The following is a 20,357-nucleotide window of genomic DNA, read 5'->3' on the forward strand; positions in this document are numbered from 1 at the left end:
AAAAATAATATAAAGTTATGTACTACTACTATAGGATCCTGATCCTACCATGCTATCAGGAAAATAACAACACCACCTATTATCCTGACATACTGAAATAATGACCTTGCTTACTAGTACTACAATGGCAGAAACGTTGTGTAATTTTCAAGATATTTTAAAGATTAAACAGGAAAAAGATCAACTCTTGTTGGATCATTGCTGATTTCAGTATAATTCGTCAGCAGCAGAACTGGTCATCTATATAAGTACATAAGCAAAAACGATCATTCGACCCCACACGCTTCCTGATCGCTTCTGGCAATGGGGCATCCTGTCGTCGCCGTCGCCATCGTCTTCGTCTCCGCCGCCATCGCCATGGCGGCGAGCTCCCAGTACTCCCACCACCCGCTCGACCCGCTCACCGCCACGGAGATCACCGCCATCCGCGCCGCCGTGCTCGCCTCCCCGCTCGTGCCGGCCCGCCCGCTTTTCTTCCACTACGTCGGCCTCGACGAGCCTGACAAGCCGGACGTCCTCTCCTACGCCTATGGCGCCGCCGACGCCGCCGCCACCTCCTCCCAAATGACCCTGCCGCGCCGCGCGTTCGTCATCGCGCGGGCCGGCGGCCAGTCGCACGAGTTCACCGTCGACATCGCCGCCGACAACGCGTCCGTGCTCTCGCACGCCGTCCACCGCGGGCCCGGCTTCCCGATGTTCACGGACGAGGACCAGATCGCGGCCATGGCGCTGCCGTACACGTACCCACCGTTCGTGGAGTCCGTCCGGCGGCGCGGGCTGGACGTCGGCGAGGTCGGCTGCGGGGTGCTCTCGAGGGGGTGGTTCGGCGCCGAGCAGCCGGCGTACGGCGGCGCCAGGGTGGCGAAGATGAAGTGCGTGGTGGTGGACTACAACGCCACGGCGAACATCTACGCGCGGCCGGTGGAAGGCGTGGTGATGGTGGTGGACCTCGACCGGATGGCCATCATCGGGTACAGGGACAGGGCGGTGTTCATGGTGCCCAAGGCGGAAGGGACGGACTACCGGGCGGACAAGGTCGGGCCGCCGTTCACGGGACCGGCGGCGCCGCCCGGCGTGGTGGTGCAGCCGGACGGCAGGGGGTTCCACGTCCACGGCCATCTTGTCAAGTAAGCAACCGTATCCCTCATCCGTTTCATATTGTAATCGTTTTGATTTTATTTTTCTACTCAACAGAACTTCTTTTAAGTTTGATAGAATTTATTGAAAAAATTAGCAAAACTCTAAAATACCAAATTAGTTTTATTAAATGTAGTATTAATATATTTTAATAATATGTTTATTTTATGTTGAAAATATTACTATATTTTTCTATAAACATTAATTAATTTGACTAAAAAAAAGTCAGAATAACTTGTAATATGAAACGGAGGGTATATATCATATATATACCAGGGATTACGAGTTCTTTCACATCAACTGATCACAATCTTGCCATTCTCAGATTTCCGGATACATATTTTGCACTGAAAATAGAAGATGAAAACGTTGGCGCATTTCCTTAATTATAAATAATTCCATCATGGTACAAATGTGATTATTTGAATAGCATATTTTTCAAGTGTAGACATTCAATCCAAAACAGTATGGGTACTGTGCCACCAAAACCTGGAGGATTCTTTTGTCCATGCATGCACGTGTGATTCTGAAAAAGGATGTGTTTGTGCCAAATAAGGACGATCAGTGGAGGAGCCAGGACAAAATTATAGTGGGGCTCCTCAGCCTTTTGGGCCTTCTAACCATCTCAAACAAAGTCTATTTTAGTCCCCTTGCAATAGATATATGGATTTAAATTTTAGGGCGGTCTTAATAGGGGCTCTAATGATTTATTAGGGGGTAGGGGGGGTCTAAAGACCCTCCTGCCCCCACGCTGCCTCCGCCACTGAGGACGATATCAGTAATACATTAGAACATAGAATTGTAATATGTGTTAGAATGGAAGTAGAGTAGGATTCTTGTCATACGCTCTCTTAGCGAGGCATCACCGATTATAACCATATAAAAGACCTAACTTAGGTCTATAATTAACTTCTCCATAATCAAATGATAAATAACTAATCGAGTTTAAAGTCCTAAAACATGAGTTCAAAGTTTTAAATTTCAAGTTGAAAGTTAAAAATATCCGAATTGAAAAGTTTCAAAATTGAAGTCAAAATTTTCAAATTTTGGACACTTAGAAAATGTTTTATTGTTTCAAATTTAAAAGTGTTAAACATTGAGTTGAAAGATTCAAAATTTTAAGTTGGAAGATCAAATTTTGAATTGAATGCTTAAAATTTGAGTTGAAAGTTTCGATTTGGAGTTAAAAGTCCAAAAACTGAATTTAAAGTTTAAAATTTGAGTTGAAAGGTTTAGGTTTTTAAATTTGAAATTAATAAATCTCTGTTGCTAAAGTCTATTACAACATTTTATTTAAATTTAATAAGTATTGAAAAATTACTTAGAATTCATAAAAACAATCCATAATATCTCTAGTACTTTTAATAGAAAAAGGTGACTATAAAACTTTCTATATTAATTAATTGGAAAAAAAGCTACATATTTAGTTGGCCCTACGAGACCATAAGCAATAGCCATGATATCAGGGCGTAGGTGCACAGCCACATGGGCAGGGCACTGCCAGCGCAGCCGCGCCAACTTGCTCTAGATATGAGTGGCCAGTTGGGGGTCGTGGATACCCAGATAAGCTATAATTATATTAGATCATGGAGGAGGGCCCATAATCAATATCCTGAAAATGAAGGCTTTGGTCAAACCTCATTAACAAATATTATGTCGTGGTGTCGTTAGAATGTTTGGATCTTTTATAGATCTCTTATGCAGATCATAATCGATGTGATACCGATACCACTTTAATATCAAGACATATCCAAGAGCGAGATCCATGATATATGTGCGACAGAACTGCCCCACAACGCGTGGCCCGCACAAGATGTCGATAGAGGGATATTGGCACATGGTGGAGCACGATGGCAATCAACATAAATTGATTGGTGGTGACGAATACACCTGGGAGGTAGTTCAAATTGCTCGATGAGCTCTAGTTGATGAGGAGGCAATCAAACATGGTGCTTGGGTCGATGGTGGCTTTAGGTGCAGCAATGAGCGATCTAATCGGTGGAGTTGGATACTTTGGGCGGTAGCCTAGATCTCTCGATGAGCTATTTTCAGCAAGGAGACAGTCAAGCGTGACGTTAGGGGTTGATTGAGACTAGAGGCAATCGACGATTCAATCAGTGGAGTCACATTCTGGGTGGAGGGCCAGGGTTTATCGATGATAGCCAAATATGGCGCTAGGGTCATTTGGCGGCTGAGTATAGCGTGATGATTTGTTGGCTTCAGCTTGCAGCTAAATTGTGGGAGCTTATCGGAAGTTGGTGCAGGCTGACCCTGATCAATTCTTACAACGATAGTATACAAAGTGACATGCATCCAGATAAGACATAGTGTGACCAAACCGACAATTTGGGCTAGAAAGAATGTGGAATCTTTGGCTTGGCTATAGGTAGGGGTGGTAATGGGTCAAGGCCCGTGGGTTCTTTCACAACCCATCTCAACCCTTAAATATTTTTAGCACAAAAAACTACTAAATTTCAGCCCAACCCTTTTTTGGACCCAACCATCACATTTTCTAGGCCAAAATGTTGGGCCCATTACCACCCCTAGCTATAGGACATTGCACAACAATGTGCATTAGCTAGTTATGGAAGACTCTAAATTCCTCGTTAGTGGTTGTGTAGAAGATTGTGGAGTGTATGTGAAGCTCGGGGAGGTTAGGCCATGGTGGTGAGCATGATTTCACTCACTACTACAAAAATCTATTAAAACCTTCATAAGGACTGGCCTTATAGGTGCCGATTCATTTAAAACTGGCACCTATGGCCATTTTCCCACCTCCGCACAATGAAAAAAGAGATAAACAAGAAATGCCATCGACAAGCGTGAGTTCCAAGAAATATCATCGTACAAACGATTTTGTCCCAATAATGCCATCGCCGTTACGATTCCATCCACCCCACGCCGTTACATACACTGTTCATCATATAGCACTTAATGGCGCGGGATGGACGGAACCCTAACGACGATGGCATTTTTGGGACAAAATCGTTTGTACGATGGTATTTCTTGAAACTCACACTTGTCGGTGGCATTTTTTGGATTTAGACGCTTGTCAATGCCATTTATTGGATTATCTTATGAAAAAAATATAGAACCGGCACCTTTAAGCAATATAGGTGTCAATACTATAGGTGCCGGGTTTTTAATAGAACCAACACTTGTATTATAGGTATTGGTTCTAGAGAAAAAACCAACACCTATAATGTAGGTTCTGGTTTTTTAATAGAACCGACAACTATAGGAGATGGTTGTTTTAAAAAACCAACACCTATTAGAAAAACCGGGTCTCAATTTTTTACCGCCGCCACGCCGGCATCCAGTACTTATCCACATCCCCTCCTTTCTCTTGCCACATCTCTCTCTCTCTCGCCACGTCTCTCTCTCTCTCGCTCTGTCCCTCGCTCCTCCTCTCTCTCGCCTCTGGTGGAGCGGCCGTGGCCCACGGAGGGCATGGCGGCCCTCTCCTCGCCCGAGTGCCCTTCCCCCTTCTCTCCTACTCCAGCAGCCAGCCCGTGTGGTGGTGGCCGATGCGGAGATCGGCGCACGCGCGGCGAGGTGGCGGCGGCGGTGGTGGAGAAGGCATCGGTCCCCTCTCTCTCCCGGGGGCCCTCCCCCCTCCTCTCCGCCACCCTTCCCCTTCTCCTCCTCTAAATTTGGTGGAGGCGGCGGCGGTGATGGTGGAGGAGGCTCGCGAGGTGGAGGCTAGCGCACGAGCGGCGAGGTGGCGGTGGCGGCGGTGTTGGTGGTGATGGAGGAGGCTCGCCGGCCCCTCTCTCTCGCGGGGGCCCTTCCACCTCCTCTCCGCCGCCCTCCCTCTTCTCGACCTCCAGATCCGGTGGCAGCGGCGGCGGTGGTGGTGGAGGAGGCTCGCGAGGTGGAGGCTGGCACGGTGAGGTGGCCGGCAGCAGTGTAGGTGCCATCGTCTTCTTTTTTTTTATTTTAATAGTATAGGTGCCGGTTGTAGAACCGGCACCAATAAAATTGAGGCAAAGGTGTTGGCTAGGAAACCGGCACCTAAAGCCAGTTCCCAACTGTCACTTACAGAGGTTTCTGTACTAGAGACTTCAAGGCTAGACCAACGGCAATGACCAGATCGGCGGCAAAGGTAGCAGGGCTCATGGAGCCGGCAGTGCAGATGAGTCATTTTGGCATGAGCAGCAAGGGAAGAAGACTCGGAGTGAAAATATCGTTAATTGGCGTGTTTACTTGATTAAAAAAAATCTATACAGAATGTGATGACGCGGATATGTATACTAGTATTTTCTCAAACGTAGACTTCCATTCCAAAAGAGTATTGGCACTGTGCCACCAAATCCTAGAGGACCTTTGATGTGTGATCGATGCTCAAAAGAAGTGTTGACATGGATGCTAATAGCCTATTCAGATTCGTTCGACTGAAAGCGTCCAATCGGATAATCGGATATTAGGTAGTAGTATTTTTTCAAATGTAGACTTTCTTTCTGAAAGAGTATAGGCACTGTGACACCAAATCCTACAGGACCTTTGATGTGTGATCGATGCTGAAAGTAGGTTGATGACAGTGCTGTTCGTAGCATGCAATTTGTTGCCGACTTGTCTCTGTTAATTTAACCCTAGACTTTGTAATACCGTTTAAAGTACACCACAAGTATGGTGGTTTTGCATATTTGGACTCTAAAAGTTTTAAATAAGGAATATGACACATTTACAATTTATGCTCCATAAATATGTCATACTAGTATTACGTTGGTATCCATTTTTAATGAGAGCAAACATGGGGTAAAAGGAAAATTTTAATATATATCTCTAATATAATACATATGTCATGTAGTTAAACTCATCCAACGTATATACAGATTAGATAAAAAAAACACTTTGTAAAACCAACTTTGGAGATTATATGAATGTTATCGTAAAGTTTGAGTAGTTGGATGTGTCGTTTTAAAGTTCAGGGCACCGAATTCACTTTCAATCAATAGCAATTCTATGGTTTTTAAGGAGGTACCATGAGGTACCAAAAAATTAGTGTAAAATTTATCTAGGTAGTAAGAGGTACCAAATTTACAATAGAAAAAAAGGTACCTCATAGTATCTTCTCAAAGACCATAAAATTGCTCTTCAATCAAAGTGTACGGGGGGTATTTGGACTTTTTCTAATAAAAGAAAAACCTGTGACTGAAATATGGAGGAGTGTTTTCTTGTGATTCCAAATCAAAATATATGCTTGTTGTCATCCATGTTTTCATGCAAGTACCTTTTTTTTTTCTGTGCCTTTGACATTGCTGGTCATATGTCATATCATAACCCGAGATAATTAACTACTACTGCATTAATATAGTATATAGTCGACACCGTGTCGTATCGAATAGTAAATATATATAAGATGTCCTTAACTAGCCAGGAAGAAGACCAATATCAAAAGAGGGCATATTATACAATTGCCTGAACAAAACGACTGTCACCTGACGATTTCCGGCCACCTCATTCACCACCACCACCAGCACAGCTTTCACCCAGCAATTTTCTTCTAAGGCCCAAGCTCGCCGATGGAGACTCGGTGGCGTGGTTGCGTTTACATTTTGTTCACACAAATCGATTTGGGTTCAATATTTCAGATTGTAATTTTTAAAATTTTGAGTTTATCCGTCCCCCGATAGGATATTATGTCGGGCAAAATATTCATTTCTTAATTCAGCTTATTTTATACAAATTCTAACATTTTTCAATTCAAAATCTCCGTAATTTCGTTTTGAATTAACATTCACCGAGATATGCAAACCGCCAGAAGAAATTTAATTAGGTGCCACATGTTACAATTTTGATGCACAATAATGAGCATTACAGATGGGCCAACTGGGAGTTCCATGTGGGTTTTGACATGCGCGCTGGCACGGTCATCTCGCTGGCCTCGGTGAACGACACCGATGCCGGTGGGCTGAAGCGGCGGGTGCTCTACCGCGGCTTCGTTTCGGAGATCTTCGTACCGTACATGGATCCGGAGGAGGAGTGGTACTTCCACACGTTCACGGACGCCGGCGAGTACGGCCTCGGAGCCTTGGCGTCGCAGCTTCAGCGTGGTGCCGACTGCCCAGCCAACGCTGTCTACATGGATGGCTACTACGCCGGCTCCGACGGCAAGCCCGTGAAAGCCGAGGACGTGATCTGTCTGTTCGAGCGATACGCTGGTGATGTCGCATGGCGCCACACCAATGGCATTGGGCTGGGCGGATTGGTGATGACCCAACATAGTCTCTGTCTCTCTGATGTCTCCTTTGCTGGAAGATGGAACTACTGTTTGATGTGCATGGTTTTCGCTGCAGTTCTCGGAGGTCCGGCCGGACGTGACCTTGGTGGTGAGGATGGTGGTGACGGTTGGGAACTATGACTACACATTGGACTCGGAGTTTAAGACCGTTGGCTCCATTAAGATTGTGGTATGCGTACTAACTCTGTTCCCAAATATAAGAAGTTATAGTTTGTTCTAATCAGATTTTTTGAATTTTTGACTTAGTTTATAAATATATCAGTGTGATGTTTAGATATTGCTGTATTTTTCTATAAATATGATTAAATGGAGAAGTTTGACTTAAAACAAAATTGAACATCTTATATTTTGGAATAGATGGATTGACAACCTTTTATCGTCTGCCTTGTCTGTCACTCAATCGCCGCATATATTGCAGGTGTCTCTTAGCGGCATCCTAGATATGAAGGCCATAAACTACACGCACGTTGACCAAATCAGGGAAGACACACATGGCACGCTGATCACCGAGAACACCATCGGTGTCTACCATGACCACTTTGTTACCTACCACCTCGACCTCGACATTGATGGCACCCGGAACTCTTTCATCAAAAACAATATCGTTCCTAAGCGCAACACTGGAGTTCGTGCAACCGGCGGTGCTCCCACACCGAGGAGGAGCTACTGGACAGTACTATATGAGGTTGCCGAGACTGAGGCGGAAGGCCAGGTGAACATTAATAGCGCTCCTGCTGACCTCCTCTTCGTCAACCCGAGCAAGAAGACGAAGATTGGCAATGAGGTAGGTTACCGGCTCATTCCAACTGGTGCGACAGCAACGTCATTGTTGGCCGACGATGACTACCCGGAGCGCCGTGCAAGCTACACCAAGAAGCAGGTCTGGGTTACGCCGTATAACAAGTCGGAGAAGTGGACATCCGGATTATACGCCGAGCAAAGCACGGGAGATGACAACTTGGCCGCCTGGAGCAAGAGGTATGTCTCCATGACTTGACTTTTGTCTATGCCATATATATAGCTCATCGCATGAACGGCCACGGCATGGCTATGCTGGGGCAGGAACAGAAGTATAAAGGATGAAGACATTGTACTGTGGTATACGGTTGGTCTGCACCATGTTCCGTACCAGGAGGACTTCCCAGTGATGCCAACTATCAGCGGTGCATTAGAGGTCCGTCCATCCAACTTCTTCGAGAGGAACCCGCTTATCAGAACAAAGCCACCCGAAAACTCCCCAAACTGCTCGTGCAGCATTGGAGGATCTGCTTAATGTGATTGATGCTGCCGTGCATCTTATTTATATTTAAGACATCTTGTGCGTCTATGATTCGATATAGCGGACCATTGGGGAGACATTGTTCGCCTTTTGTCCAATAATTTTTATTTGATTTGATCAGTAAGAAGATCATATTTGCTGGCAAGGCCCTTACTGTAACATTACTAAATGATAATAGTAGGTAGGTAGAGTGATGCTTCGGTACTCTTCTGCTAGTAGTATACTACTAGCAGAAATGATCTGATCCGTTCGTCAATAAGGTAAATTAGTAATGCACTAATACAATGATGATGAGTACATCATTATTTTAGATACGCTAAGCACGGGACTAGGAGACGGAGGTCCATTCATTTTAAGTTCAAGCCCATCTTGTCATCCATGAGCAGCTTGCACTCAGATCATTGCCCAGACTCACATCGAAATTACTTCTAAGTCAACAGGAATCATCGAAACAAGAGAGCGTCTAGAATCCGTTCGGGTTCTACATTACCGTCTTTAAGTATGTTGGGCCGTATATCATGCTGGAGTCTATTAGGGATGTGTCCAAGGGTCTTAGGTTGACCTTAGAACCTATGTAATGAGTAGCCTTTATTGAAATAGGATAGGTTTTTGCTTAGATTATTCTGCCATCGTTGTTTCTCCGCTAGTTCAGTTTGTGGAACCCTAACTTGTGAGTTTCATCCTAATTGGCAATATATTCAGATTGTATCTTCTGCCCTCTTGCGTGTACTCGATTCGCTTGCAGGAGATTGCCTTATCGGCAAAATCAACCGTGTTTCAGCTCAGGTGATAACCAACAGTGGTTGGTGTAGTGATAGCAAGGGGTTCAGTTGTCCTGATTGAAGCCTTCGGATCATTAATGTCGAGTCTCCATAATCGACTTATCAGTACCTAACGGAACATCAGGATCCTAATCGTCATCAATTGATTGGGGGTAACTTTGTCATTTATTTCTTTTTTCAGCTAGATCGATTTGTGGTCATCCATTGCACTAGCAATGCTCATATTCCATCGAAATAAGCCAAAAAAACGGAGAAAGAAGGTTTAGTCCCTACTAAATGAAGATTACACACATCTGCACCTTTTTTAACAATAGTACCCCTCCACATTTTTCTATCTCTTTTTGGGATGGTAGTATAAATAGATCCGAACCCATCGATCAAATAAAGTCAACAGTTTGGATGACTTTCACTACTAAAAAGGTACTGGCTCATATCTACTGGTTTATTTAAAACCGACACATATTGACCGTTTCCCTCCACCATGTGAGGAAAAAAAAGAAACCAGCACCTTTGAAAAGCTATAGGTCCCGGTTCTAAATATAAACTGGTTCTTATAATATATTATAGGTACAGTTCTTAGAAAACTGGTACCTAAAAAAATAACCAGAGCAAGCCACCGCTTAACCCCACCAAAGTCATCTCTCTCGCGCTATCTCTCTCTCTCTCTCTCTCACACACACACACACTCGCCCTCTCCTCCCACCACATCGTCCTCTCCTCTCTCCACGCCACTGCCCCGTCACCACCCGCGCCACATCCGTCACCGCTGCCAGTCGTGCCACCAGATCTAGCGGCGGTGACCTCGGTGCAGAGAGAGACGTACCCCGGCAGCGACCTCGGCGCGGAGAGGACCTGACTGCTAGCAGCGACCTCCACATTGCTCCTCCGACGGCAACACGGATTGGCAATGATGGCGAGACCGGGGAGAGTGCCTTCATCTTGCTTATGTAGTTCTTGATCTTGTGTTGTTGTTGATCTGTGATCTGTGATAATTGTTGTTGTTGATCTGTTATATATGAATGATGGGATGCATATTATTGTTATTGATCTGTGATGGATGGGGAGAATTGTTTGTTAGTTTGTGATTTGCGATGGATGGGATTAGGTGTTGCTCGAAACGATCAACTCATCGAGCCGAGCCGATGCTTGGAGTCGGCTTCTCTCTTTTTTTTTAATCGGGGAGAGCACAAAGGTGTTGGTTCTTCAACTATCACCAATGACGTCATTGGTGCTGGATAATTAGTGCCAACTGCGAAACTAGCACGTATGCCAGGTATGCAACCGGCAGCTTTATGGTGTTCTGTAGTAGTGTTTCTACTTCCAGCATAGAGCACCGTACGGGAGCTCAAGTAAGAAATAATGACATGTCATATGTAATTCCTTGGCTATAGTAATGTAATTTATTCAACCATGGAACACATAGAGGAAAATGTAATTAAATATTGCAACAAATGTTATTGAAAGTTTTGTTATATGACTTACCGGTAATCACGCATGTACAACACACGTAAAGGTAATGCTATGCTTGAAACAAAACGATATTGTTTTGCTTGAAATTCACACCTATGCGACAAACGGTCGTTGAATATTCTGTCAAGAATATGAATTCGTTGCAAGAAAAGCACAATGTTGTAACAGGGGGTCATCGCCATCCCTCCTATTCAATCGTAACACTCAAGTATGGAATGTTCTTCTTGAGCCGGAAAGTTTCTCTCGAGCTGGAAAGTTCCTCTCGAGCCGGAAAGTTCTTCTCGAGCTGGAAAGTTATTTTCGAGTAAAGAGAACATGACCAAGTTGGTTTGTCATTTGTAACTTATTTTGCTCATGAACTAAGTGAGGCAGGTTCACTTCGGGAGTTGAAGGTGGAGAAGAATAAACAAGTCCCAAAGAGCACAGGAGGCATCCGACTAGGTGTCTTGAAAGGGAAAATCCATTTGGACATGGGGAGAGTCATATGGAAGATTCTGTGGGGACCACTTCTCAATCACTCCTGCCAGCTGGAGCCGAAAGACCTTATTAACCTTGAAAATGTACCTTAATGCCCCTAGCACTGATGATGTGGCAAGGGCATTATAGTAATTACACTATAAACCTGTACGGGGCAGAAATGTAATCTAACATGTAAGACCGTGGGCTATAAAAAGCCGGTCAAATCCCTGTAGCAGGACAAGACATTTTTATAACAAAAGTAACCCTCAAAAGGTGTGTTTGTTGTTTGAACTCATTCTCAAGGATAGACAGAGAAATACCCTTTTCCCAGTCTATCCCCAATTTTGTCCGTGACTCAAGGTCACGACAGTGGCGCCGTCCGTGGACACGTAAAGTCTCCGTTGGATTGGGTTCAAACAGCAAATGCGATGCTCGCAACGACAAAAAACTGTGCCAGTACGCTATACGGGAGCTTTTGCAAGCGCAACAGACGCACTTGAGAGAGAGTGGGAAAACGTAGTAGAGGAAAGTGATTTGGTAAAAGCTACGAAAGCACTTGACAAACGGTGGGCAGAGATGTCTAAGACATCCACATCAACGGTGGCCAATAGAACAAACCAGGAAGAAAAGATTGCTAACATAGCAGTAGAAGAAACAGGGAAAACACCCCTAACTGAAGTAGAACTTGCTGAATTGGTCCAAGCACAAGGGGCTGTCATAGTAAGTAAGGGACAATATGAGGAGTTACAAAAAGAGTTGCAAAGATTGCAAGCTCTACACAACCAGGCAGTAGGAGCAGGAGGATCAAGTGATCAAGGTGCAGCACTAGGGGCTGGTGAAAAGCAATCAGATCAGGCAAAGGAAGATCGGAAACACTAATGTGCGATCGATCGCTACCGCGATGGGGTAGCGATCACCATCCCTCCCCCCCTCCCTCCCTCCACGTTTCCTTTTTTGGCACCGCATTACTTTCCTATTTTAGTAAATTTATACACCTAAAGTTTATAGACCCAAAGTTTATAAATCAAAAGTTTATATATCCGATTCAAACTTAAATTTGAATTCAAATATTTTTTATAGTATTTATATACATCTAAATTTTATACACCTAAAGTTTATAGACCCAAAGTTTATAAATCAAAAGTTTATATACCCGACTTCAAATTTGAATCGGGTATATAAACTTTAGGTCTATAAACTTTAGATGTATAGAAATACTATATATGAAAAAATTTGAATTCAAATTCAAATTTGAATCGGATATTTGAATTCAAATTCAAATTTGAATCGGATATATAAACTTTTGACTTATAAACTTTAAGTCTATAAACTTTAGCTGTATAAACTTTAGATGCATAGAAATACTATATATAAAAAATATTTGAATTCAAATTCAAATTTGAATCGGATATATAAACTTTTGACTTATAAATTTTTGGTCTCTAAACTTTAGATGTGTAAACTTGAGGTGTATAAATTTACTAAAATAGGAAAGTAATGCGGTGCCAAAAAAGGAAACCAGGTGGAGGGAGGGAGGGGGAGGAGGGGGGGGGGCTACCGATCGCTACCAGATCGGCAGGGCAATCGATCGCCCATTAGAACTCCCCAAGGAAGATGCCTAGAAGGAAAACAAAGAAGGAGAAAGCATCAAAACCACCCAAGTTCAAAACCCACCTCAAAGCCAAACTCCTAGCCAAAACCAAAATACAGCTCAAACTCAAAATCCTAACATAACATAGAATCAAGTTCAAGCTCAATTCTCAATTTATAGCTCAAATCCAAACTCCTTTTCAAAACCAAATTCCTATTCAAATACAACTTTCTCTCCAAAACCAACTTCCCACTAAAACACACATTCCCATTCAACCACATATTTCCGTTCAAACCCAAGTTCCCACCCAAATACAATACCCTCAAACACAATCCCATCAAACCTGAATTCCCCCAAACCAAAGCCACCAAATCCTCTCCAACTAGATCCAGATCCCCCAATCCCATGCACAGAACAATCAAATCCATATCCCGCAAATACAAATCCCACAAAGTGACATCCCACAAACACATTTTCCACAAAATGACATAACACAAATACAAATTCCTCAAAAATAAAATACCCCAAGTTCAGGAATCCCAACCCACCTTTGCACATATGCAAGTGCCAAATACTCAAGCAACTCAAAACCATAACCAACATTCCCAAGGTTTTTCCCCTTTTCGTGTACAAGAACCAGAAATAGTACTTGAACAAGGATACATCCCACAAATAGCCAATCACATACAACACGGGTCAAATACCAAACCAAGCTTTCCAATTCCAATCCACGCAACCTTACTTTCAACCTACCAGAGCAATAGACTCTAAGAACCCTCTAAGAATTTGCAAATGGCACCTTGGCCAGCAAATTTCAAGTTATCAAACATCACAAAATACAAAGGAGATACAGACCCCAATGAGTATTTGAGGGTGTATGAACCAGCAGTTAAAGCAGCAGGGGGAGATGATACAAAAGAAAGCTAAAATGCTTCTGACCATGTTGGAAGTAGTGGCATTGTCATGGTATACTACAATTCCACCCATAACAATCTACTCGTGGGAGCATATGAGGGACACTTTTCGAGCAGGGTTCATCGAAACTTATGAAGAACCAAAAGAGGCAGATGATTTGTACGCCATGAAGCAATTTCCAGGCGAGTCTTTAAGAAGTTTCATTGTCAATTTTTCTAGAGTTTGATGTCAAATCAGACAAGTGGATGACGAGATGCTTACAGCAGAGGCAAAAAGAGCTTTGTTGCCTGGTCCCCTCCGTTTTGACCTTGCAAGAAATAGGCCAAAGACAACGAAAGATCTGTTTGAGAGAATGGAAAGCTTTGCAAGAGGCGAAGAAGATGAGTTGAGAGTGCAAGAAGAAGCAGCTTTGTTAGGCAAAAAACAGTCAAAGAACAAGCAAGTTTCCCAAGGGGAAGAACAAAAAGTGGAAAACACAAACAAACCATGGAAAAAGTTCAAACATGACTACAAGCAAGAACAGAAGAAGCAAATTAACTTCATTGGTGATGGATCACATAATGGTGAAGGATTTTTCCGGCAAGAAGGAAAAGGTAAAAACAACTGGGATAACTCAAAAGGAGAAAAAGCTATTGGGGCAATCTGGTAGAGGTCGAGGATAATGATGGAATTCTGTCCAAGGAAGAGGAAGATGGTGGAATAATGGAAGAGGTAGAGGACGAGAAAGTCAGAAAGATCAAAGCAAATTCTGTCAAACGCATGGCCCAGGTGGTCATCCCACGGAGGAATGTTCTAGCAAATTTTGTCAAATTCATGGGCTAGGAGGCCATCCAACAGAAGAATGCCAACACATGACTCATTTGTTGGAAAAACACATCGATCAGTATGAGAACAATTATGAAGGGGCTCGAGAGCGAGCTCAAAATGTTATAGAAGCACCGCAAGTTCTAAAGATAGAAGCAATTGAGGAAGTACCAAAAAGGGTGATCAGTGCCATAACAGGATGATCCTCATTGGGTATTGAATCAAAAAGACAAAGAAAAGCATATGCCAAACAAATAAATCATGTAAGAACAAGTAGCCAATCAAATCCACCAACTTACTCAAAAGCAGTAATTTCCTTTGGTATAGAAGTTGCTGAGGGAATCTTGTTTCCTCACAAGATCCTTTGGTAGTTTCGGTAGAAATTGCCCAATGTGAAGTGCAAAGAGTGTTGATTGATGGAGGAAGCTCGGCGGATGTGCTTTTTAATGATGTTTTTCAAGAAGATGCAAATACCAGAAGACAGGTTGACTAGTGCAGGAATACCCATGCAAGGCTTTGGTAGACAGCAAGTACACGCACTTGGCAAGATAGCTTTGCAAGTTGTTTTTGGCAAAGGTGACAATATAAGAAAGGAGGAAGTAGTGTTTGATGTGGTTGACATGCCATATCAGTAGTGTTTGGTAAGATAGCTTTGCAAGTAGTGTTTGATGTGGTTGACATATCAGAGTAGAACTCCATCCATAACCAATTCCACATGAGGGGAGAAGCCGCCGGCAGCCCCCCTAAACCCTAACATCCACAAATTACAGAGCCAGGATATTTGGTTGACTTCAGAAAGGGCCACCTTAAGAGATCCAAGAAATTAAGGCCACCTTACGATATCTAAGAAAAAGTCAGCACCAAGTGAGATGGTACCTTGTTAACTGCATCAGCAATTGACTAGATTACACAAATGTTGATGGATCAGAGCTATAGCGAATTTACCAGTTGTCAAAACATGTAATTGTTAAAATTGGTGAAGATTTGCATAGGTGATTTCAGACCATTTCTGGAACCCATGATTTTAAATAGGACACAAGGAGAAAATGGATAGTATTTGAGAAATGGTCTATAGAACACATGATTTTTTTTAAAAAAAAGGGATATACCCTGTTTGAGAAATGGTCTCTAGAACACATGATTTTTTTTAAAAAAAATAAGGGATATACCTGGCTTCTACATATAAACCGGATGTACACAGCCACTGGTGGGACACGCAGGTTTGCGATCACTTAGGATCCAACCCGGGTGGGCTGCATGCACGACGGCAACGCTACCCATCCAAGCAATGCCTGGTTCCTACAAGATGCTTGCTAATCTTTTTATGGGCCATGTTTATCTGATTAGGAACCAAGTCCACCATATGGTTCTGTTTTGCAATCGTCTATCCGACCAAAACAAGATGGACTATCCGTTACCAACTATTGATTCAACAGCCGTATTAAAGAGATCATCGACAACAATCTCATGGAGGTGTCAGTCTCTGATCTTCATGGTTTCCTTGCTAACAAAGGTGATCGACGACAATACTCTGCATAAGCAAATTAAAATGCATTTTTTATATACATCAGCAAGGATGGTCTTTGCACCTTATAAGAGATGTTGATCTGTAGTTCCAAAAAATATACCAATACATACTCTCCCCAGTAAGAATTAAATCAGTTTTGCTAAACTTACAGTTGAGTTCATTTGTTGTTAAAACTTTTTTTTTTCTCGAAAACGCAAGAGAATTGCATTTCATTTTATTAAGGGGAAGAAAAATAAAGGAAAAAACTTATCATGGATAAAAAAAAACTCAGTATGAAGGCAATACAAGTGTTGCAAAAGAAAAACATCGGTGCAAATGCAATAGTATGTATGGTCAAACATCTCTGCAGATAAATTATAATATGAGTAACCATAAATCCAGAATGATACAGTCCGCAGATTGAGTATCAAACAAGGGAATATTGTACATAGAAAACTCTGCTAGAAATGGAAACATAATATAGCATTTTTTGAAATTATTTGCTCATTGTTCAATAAGACATTATGAATCTATTGAACGATATGTCAGCAATTCAGCAACCTGCCTATCAATATATACTAAGCACTATAGTTGTAAAATCAAAAATAAAAATTCAGCAATCTGCATATCAGAAAGATGTAAAATCACAAGATACATTTTAAATGGTGTGTACAAGTGGCCATTAGTTAAGCATTCAATATAAGTACCCTTTTTATATCTCTGCAACATTTCCAAACAAAGAAACGCTGATAAATATGTAAATAGTCATTGATATACATTTTAAATCAAAATCAAGCTAAAATTGAAATCACAAGAGTTAAATTTCATTGTTTAACATCTTCGAAGCAAGCACAGCTCAAATTATACTTCAAGCGATAAAACCGTAACAGATCAAGAAATTTCTCTACGCCATTACTCCATTCGATTTCATCTTGTAATTTAGCAGAGCAGTGAACAGGGGGACTGCAAACAGGAAATTAACGTATGCTTTTCAGCATTAGAAAACATAATCTATGTTAGTTGTTCATTCATTAATATTGACCGATGTGTTAATTATCAAATAAGGTTTTGAGCCACCCTCCTTAGTGAACAGAAATCGAATTACATGAAAGATCCATCTCAACGCAGACAAAATAAGCGAGAAAATCTTACTCAACTCCCAATCATCCTGCGGCGAGGCATTATCTCGAGCACCAGGTAGGCGGTGGTCGTCTTCCATTTTCTCATCGTCTTGCAGTCTTGTGTCCCCAGTGGAGATCAGAAACCAAACATAGATGATTCACTGATATATAGAGAGTGCTTAGACTCGTTCAGGTGTTGACATGCAACGAGGCAACGAGCCAAGAGGTAACAAAGTTCGTGGAGCTCATTGACAAGCGCGTACAGGCGAAGAGACCTCGACGAAATCACCTCCAAAACTCCAATGGCTGATCTCCAACGACAGCCTATGCAACTCTTCCAGTTGTATGGCAGGTCCCTGTCCGTCTCCCACCCCGCAGCAGGCGGTCGAGCTAGGCTGATTTCCCCGCCCGTGCGAGGCCACCGGTTCGAGTAGCGATTGTGGAACGGGGAGAGGTATAGCGTATGTGTTGGACTCTTCGCCACCCGCATCACATAATTACCATCGCAGCACACAATAAACACATGCCTCAAAAGGCAGAGGGATTAAGTGAAGCTTAAAAAATTACAGCGATTGAGCTAAAAAGACAACATATGAGACGTCTACGGTGGTCCCTTGGCAGCTCCCACTCGCCCAGACCATCCGATCTTCTTTGCGTCATCCTCCTTTGCTTCACAGCTGTCCAATTCAAGTAAAGGGAAACCGGCGAAACGTTGTACACGCTGCCAATTTTAGTTTTCACTCAATCCCTAAACTTATCTGAAGACTGAACACTCTGAAATTCAGATAACGTTTTCTCCCGACTTGCTGACAAGACACCTGTAACTGTACGACCTAGCTGTATATAGGCCACCTGGCTATAGTGAGAAGTGAGAAATCACTCCTAATATTGCTACGTTATTAGGGCAACAACAATGTATATAGCAAAAATAATCCATATAGATAGGATCTACATATATAAACTATAACTATTATAACCTTCACAATGCATATAGATAGCAACTAGTATTAGGAGAAAAGAGAAAGTAGAGACAAATAACATATTTTATTGTATATGGTAGTCCATATGCTTATGGGTGGCATTTGCTATTTTCTTACATAATGTTGTTAGGTGGTTGAATGAAATATTGTGTTGCTTATGGACTAGTTGCAGACTACATTGTAGAGTAGACTAGATTTAGGCCCTCTTTAATTATTTAGGCTTATAAGCCAACTTTATAACTCGAAAAGTCTAATACCCTGTTTGATTCAGCTTAGCATTATTATAATCTGGATTATTAGGAGTAAGTTGAAACAAACAAGTAGATTATTACGCTAGATTATTATAATCTATAAGCCAGATTACTATAATCCAATAATCTCCTCTAGAGGAGCTTTTTTCAGATTATTGAGTGGCTAAAGACCCACTACCCTTAGATGCCTCTAATAATCCAGAGAAACAAACAACTCGTAGCTTATTTTATGTCGGCTTATTATAATCCAGCTATTAGAGTAATCTGATTTAATAATGTAGATTAAATTTTAAGCTGAAACAAACAAGGCCTAAGTCTAAACAAACAAGCAGCTTTTCCGTTTGGCTTTTTTTAAACTATAAACCACTCTAACACTATTAAGTCAAAAGCTAGGTTAGAGAAGTTTTTTTTGACTTAAGTGAGATAGTTATATGACTACTCCATTCAACTAAGGGCATTAAATCCACCAGCTTATAAATTATATAAGCCAATAAACTGACTTAAAAGTCTAAAGCAGTAAGCCCTAACCTGAACAAAGAGGGCGTTATTTTAGAACATAACTTCAATCTTGCAGCGGGCAGAAATTAATATACCTCATTTGTCTACTCCCCGCATCATTTCATTCCTGAAATTACCACGGTCATAACACTAGCAAGAGGTGACAAAAATACAGATTGGGATTAATTAATGCAGTCACAACTAGCTAGAACTGCAGGTTAATGACTGCATGGGATCTCATTCATTCATTTTTTCCCAACGAAGGTAGTAGATTAAGTGCTACAGTACCATCTGCTATAGCAGATAGCTGTTATTTTTTTTCATGAACTATGCTTAAACAATCTCAACCATTCGATGTAGTTTCAATAGCCCTAGTGTGACTATTAAGTTGCAGTCACGCTAGGGACTGCATATGAACCTGATCTCAGAAATACATGGTGTCCTGATAGAGATTTCTCTCTCTACAGCTGAGTTTGTGTCGGAATCACTAATCTGACACAAAGGTGTATTGGGTGGAGGTGCCGTGGGTTGTACGAGGTTCGGTGGATAAACCCGTGGGATTAGAAAAAGAAGCAGGGGAAGCTTGGCCCATATCCAAAAAAGTTTAAGCCATATGCCTGATAGCGCGCACAACTCTTGGAGCAGAATTAATGACCAGGAGATCGACTGATGGATTATGAAATTTCGGTCGCCTATAGAAGAGGAAAAGCTTATTAATATAAAAGTAGGATTGACGGATGTGTAGGTAAGGGATATACTCCCTCCATTCCAAATTGATATACATATAGTTTTCTTTTAAGGTTATTCCTAAATGATCTACATATTTGTATTCATTTATTGAGTCTATTCATTATTTATGCATTGGAGTAAATGGACATTGATGCATGTATCCATGCACACAAGTATTTATAACCTACATGCAATATCTTGATTTGCTATTGGCTAGGAAATATTGGGGATAGTGTATGCATCTAGTTTATTACTAGAGTAAATATAGTATGAGAGAATTATTAGCTTTTCTTGGTCTTGGTGTACCTATAAAATATGTAGATAAATATGGAATGGAGGGAGTATACAGTAGTGATCAAACTTCTTGATTTATGAACAGAGAATAAGTAATGAAGTAGAAATAAACTTATTTTGGCACAAGTTTTAACCAAAAAAATCAGTTTTATTTTGGGGTAGAGAAACTACAGACTATGGTGTGAATAATTTTTGTTTCTATTACTATCGATCTACTCCCACCATCCTAAAATTTAAGCATTTTTAGTATAGTAACAAGTCAAACATTTTTAACTTTTACTATTAATAACAAGAAA

At 41.9% G+C, this 20,357-nt stretch overlaps 1 protein-coding gene across 2 annotated transcripts; it reads left to right on the forward strand.

Annotated features, from left to right (window-relative positions):
- The first annotated feature begins 244 nt into the window (after positions 1-244).
- On the forward strand, positions 245-8,848 carry LOC127775452 (amine oxidase [copper-containing] alpha 3, peroxisomal-like). Of its 2 annotated transcripts, none has more exons than XM_052301698.1 (5): positions 245-1,127; positions 6,961-7,348; positions 7,437-7,550; positions 7,800-8,359; positions 8,450-8,848. In XM_052301698.1, exons 1-5 carry the CDS (start codon positions 304-306, stop codon positions 8,652-8,654), a joined length of 2,091 nt encoding a protein of 696 aa, XP_052157658.1. In that variant the 5' UTR covers positions 245-303; the 3' UTR covers positions 8,655-8,848. The 2 variants fall into 2 exon arrangements, with proteins under 2 accessions (XP_052157658.1, XP_052157657.1); XM_052301697.1 differs by having other exon boundaries at positions 246-1,127; positions 8,444-8,848.
- The last annotated feature ends 11,509 nt before the right edge of the window (positions 8,849-20,357 follow it).

This window comes from Oryza glaberrima, chromosome 6 (assembly GCF_000147395.1).
Source record: "Oryza glaberrima chromosome 6, OglaRS2, whole genome shotgun sequence".
Taxonomy (NCBI): Eukaryota; Viridiplantae; Streptophyta; class Magnoliopsida; order Poales; family Poaceae; genus Oryza; species Oryza glaberrima.

Excerpts from the sequence above, each read along its gene's own strand:
- LOC127775452 (XM_052301697.1), top strand. The coding sequence starts at position 304 with ATGGGGCATCCTGTCGTCGCCGTCGCCATCGTCTTCGTCTCCGCCGCC. Across the intron at positions 1,128-6,960 it reads GTCCACGGCCATCTTGTCAA|ATGGGCCAACTGGGAGTTCC; the intron begins GTAAGCAACCGT and ends TGAGCATTACAG. Across the intron at positions 7,551-7,799 it reads TTGGCTCCATTAAGATTGTG|GTGTCTCTTAGCGGCATCCT; the intron begins GTATGCGTACTA and ends CATATATTGCAG.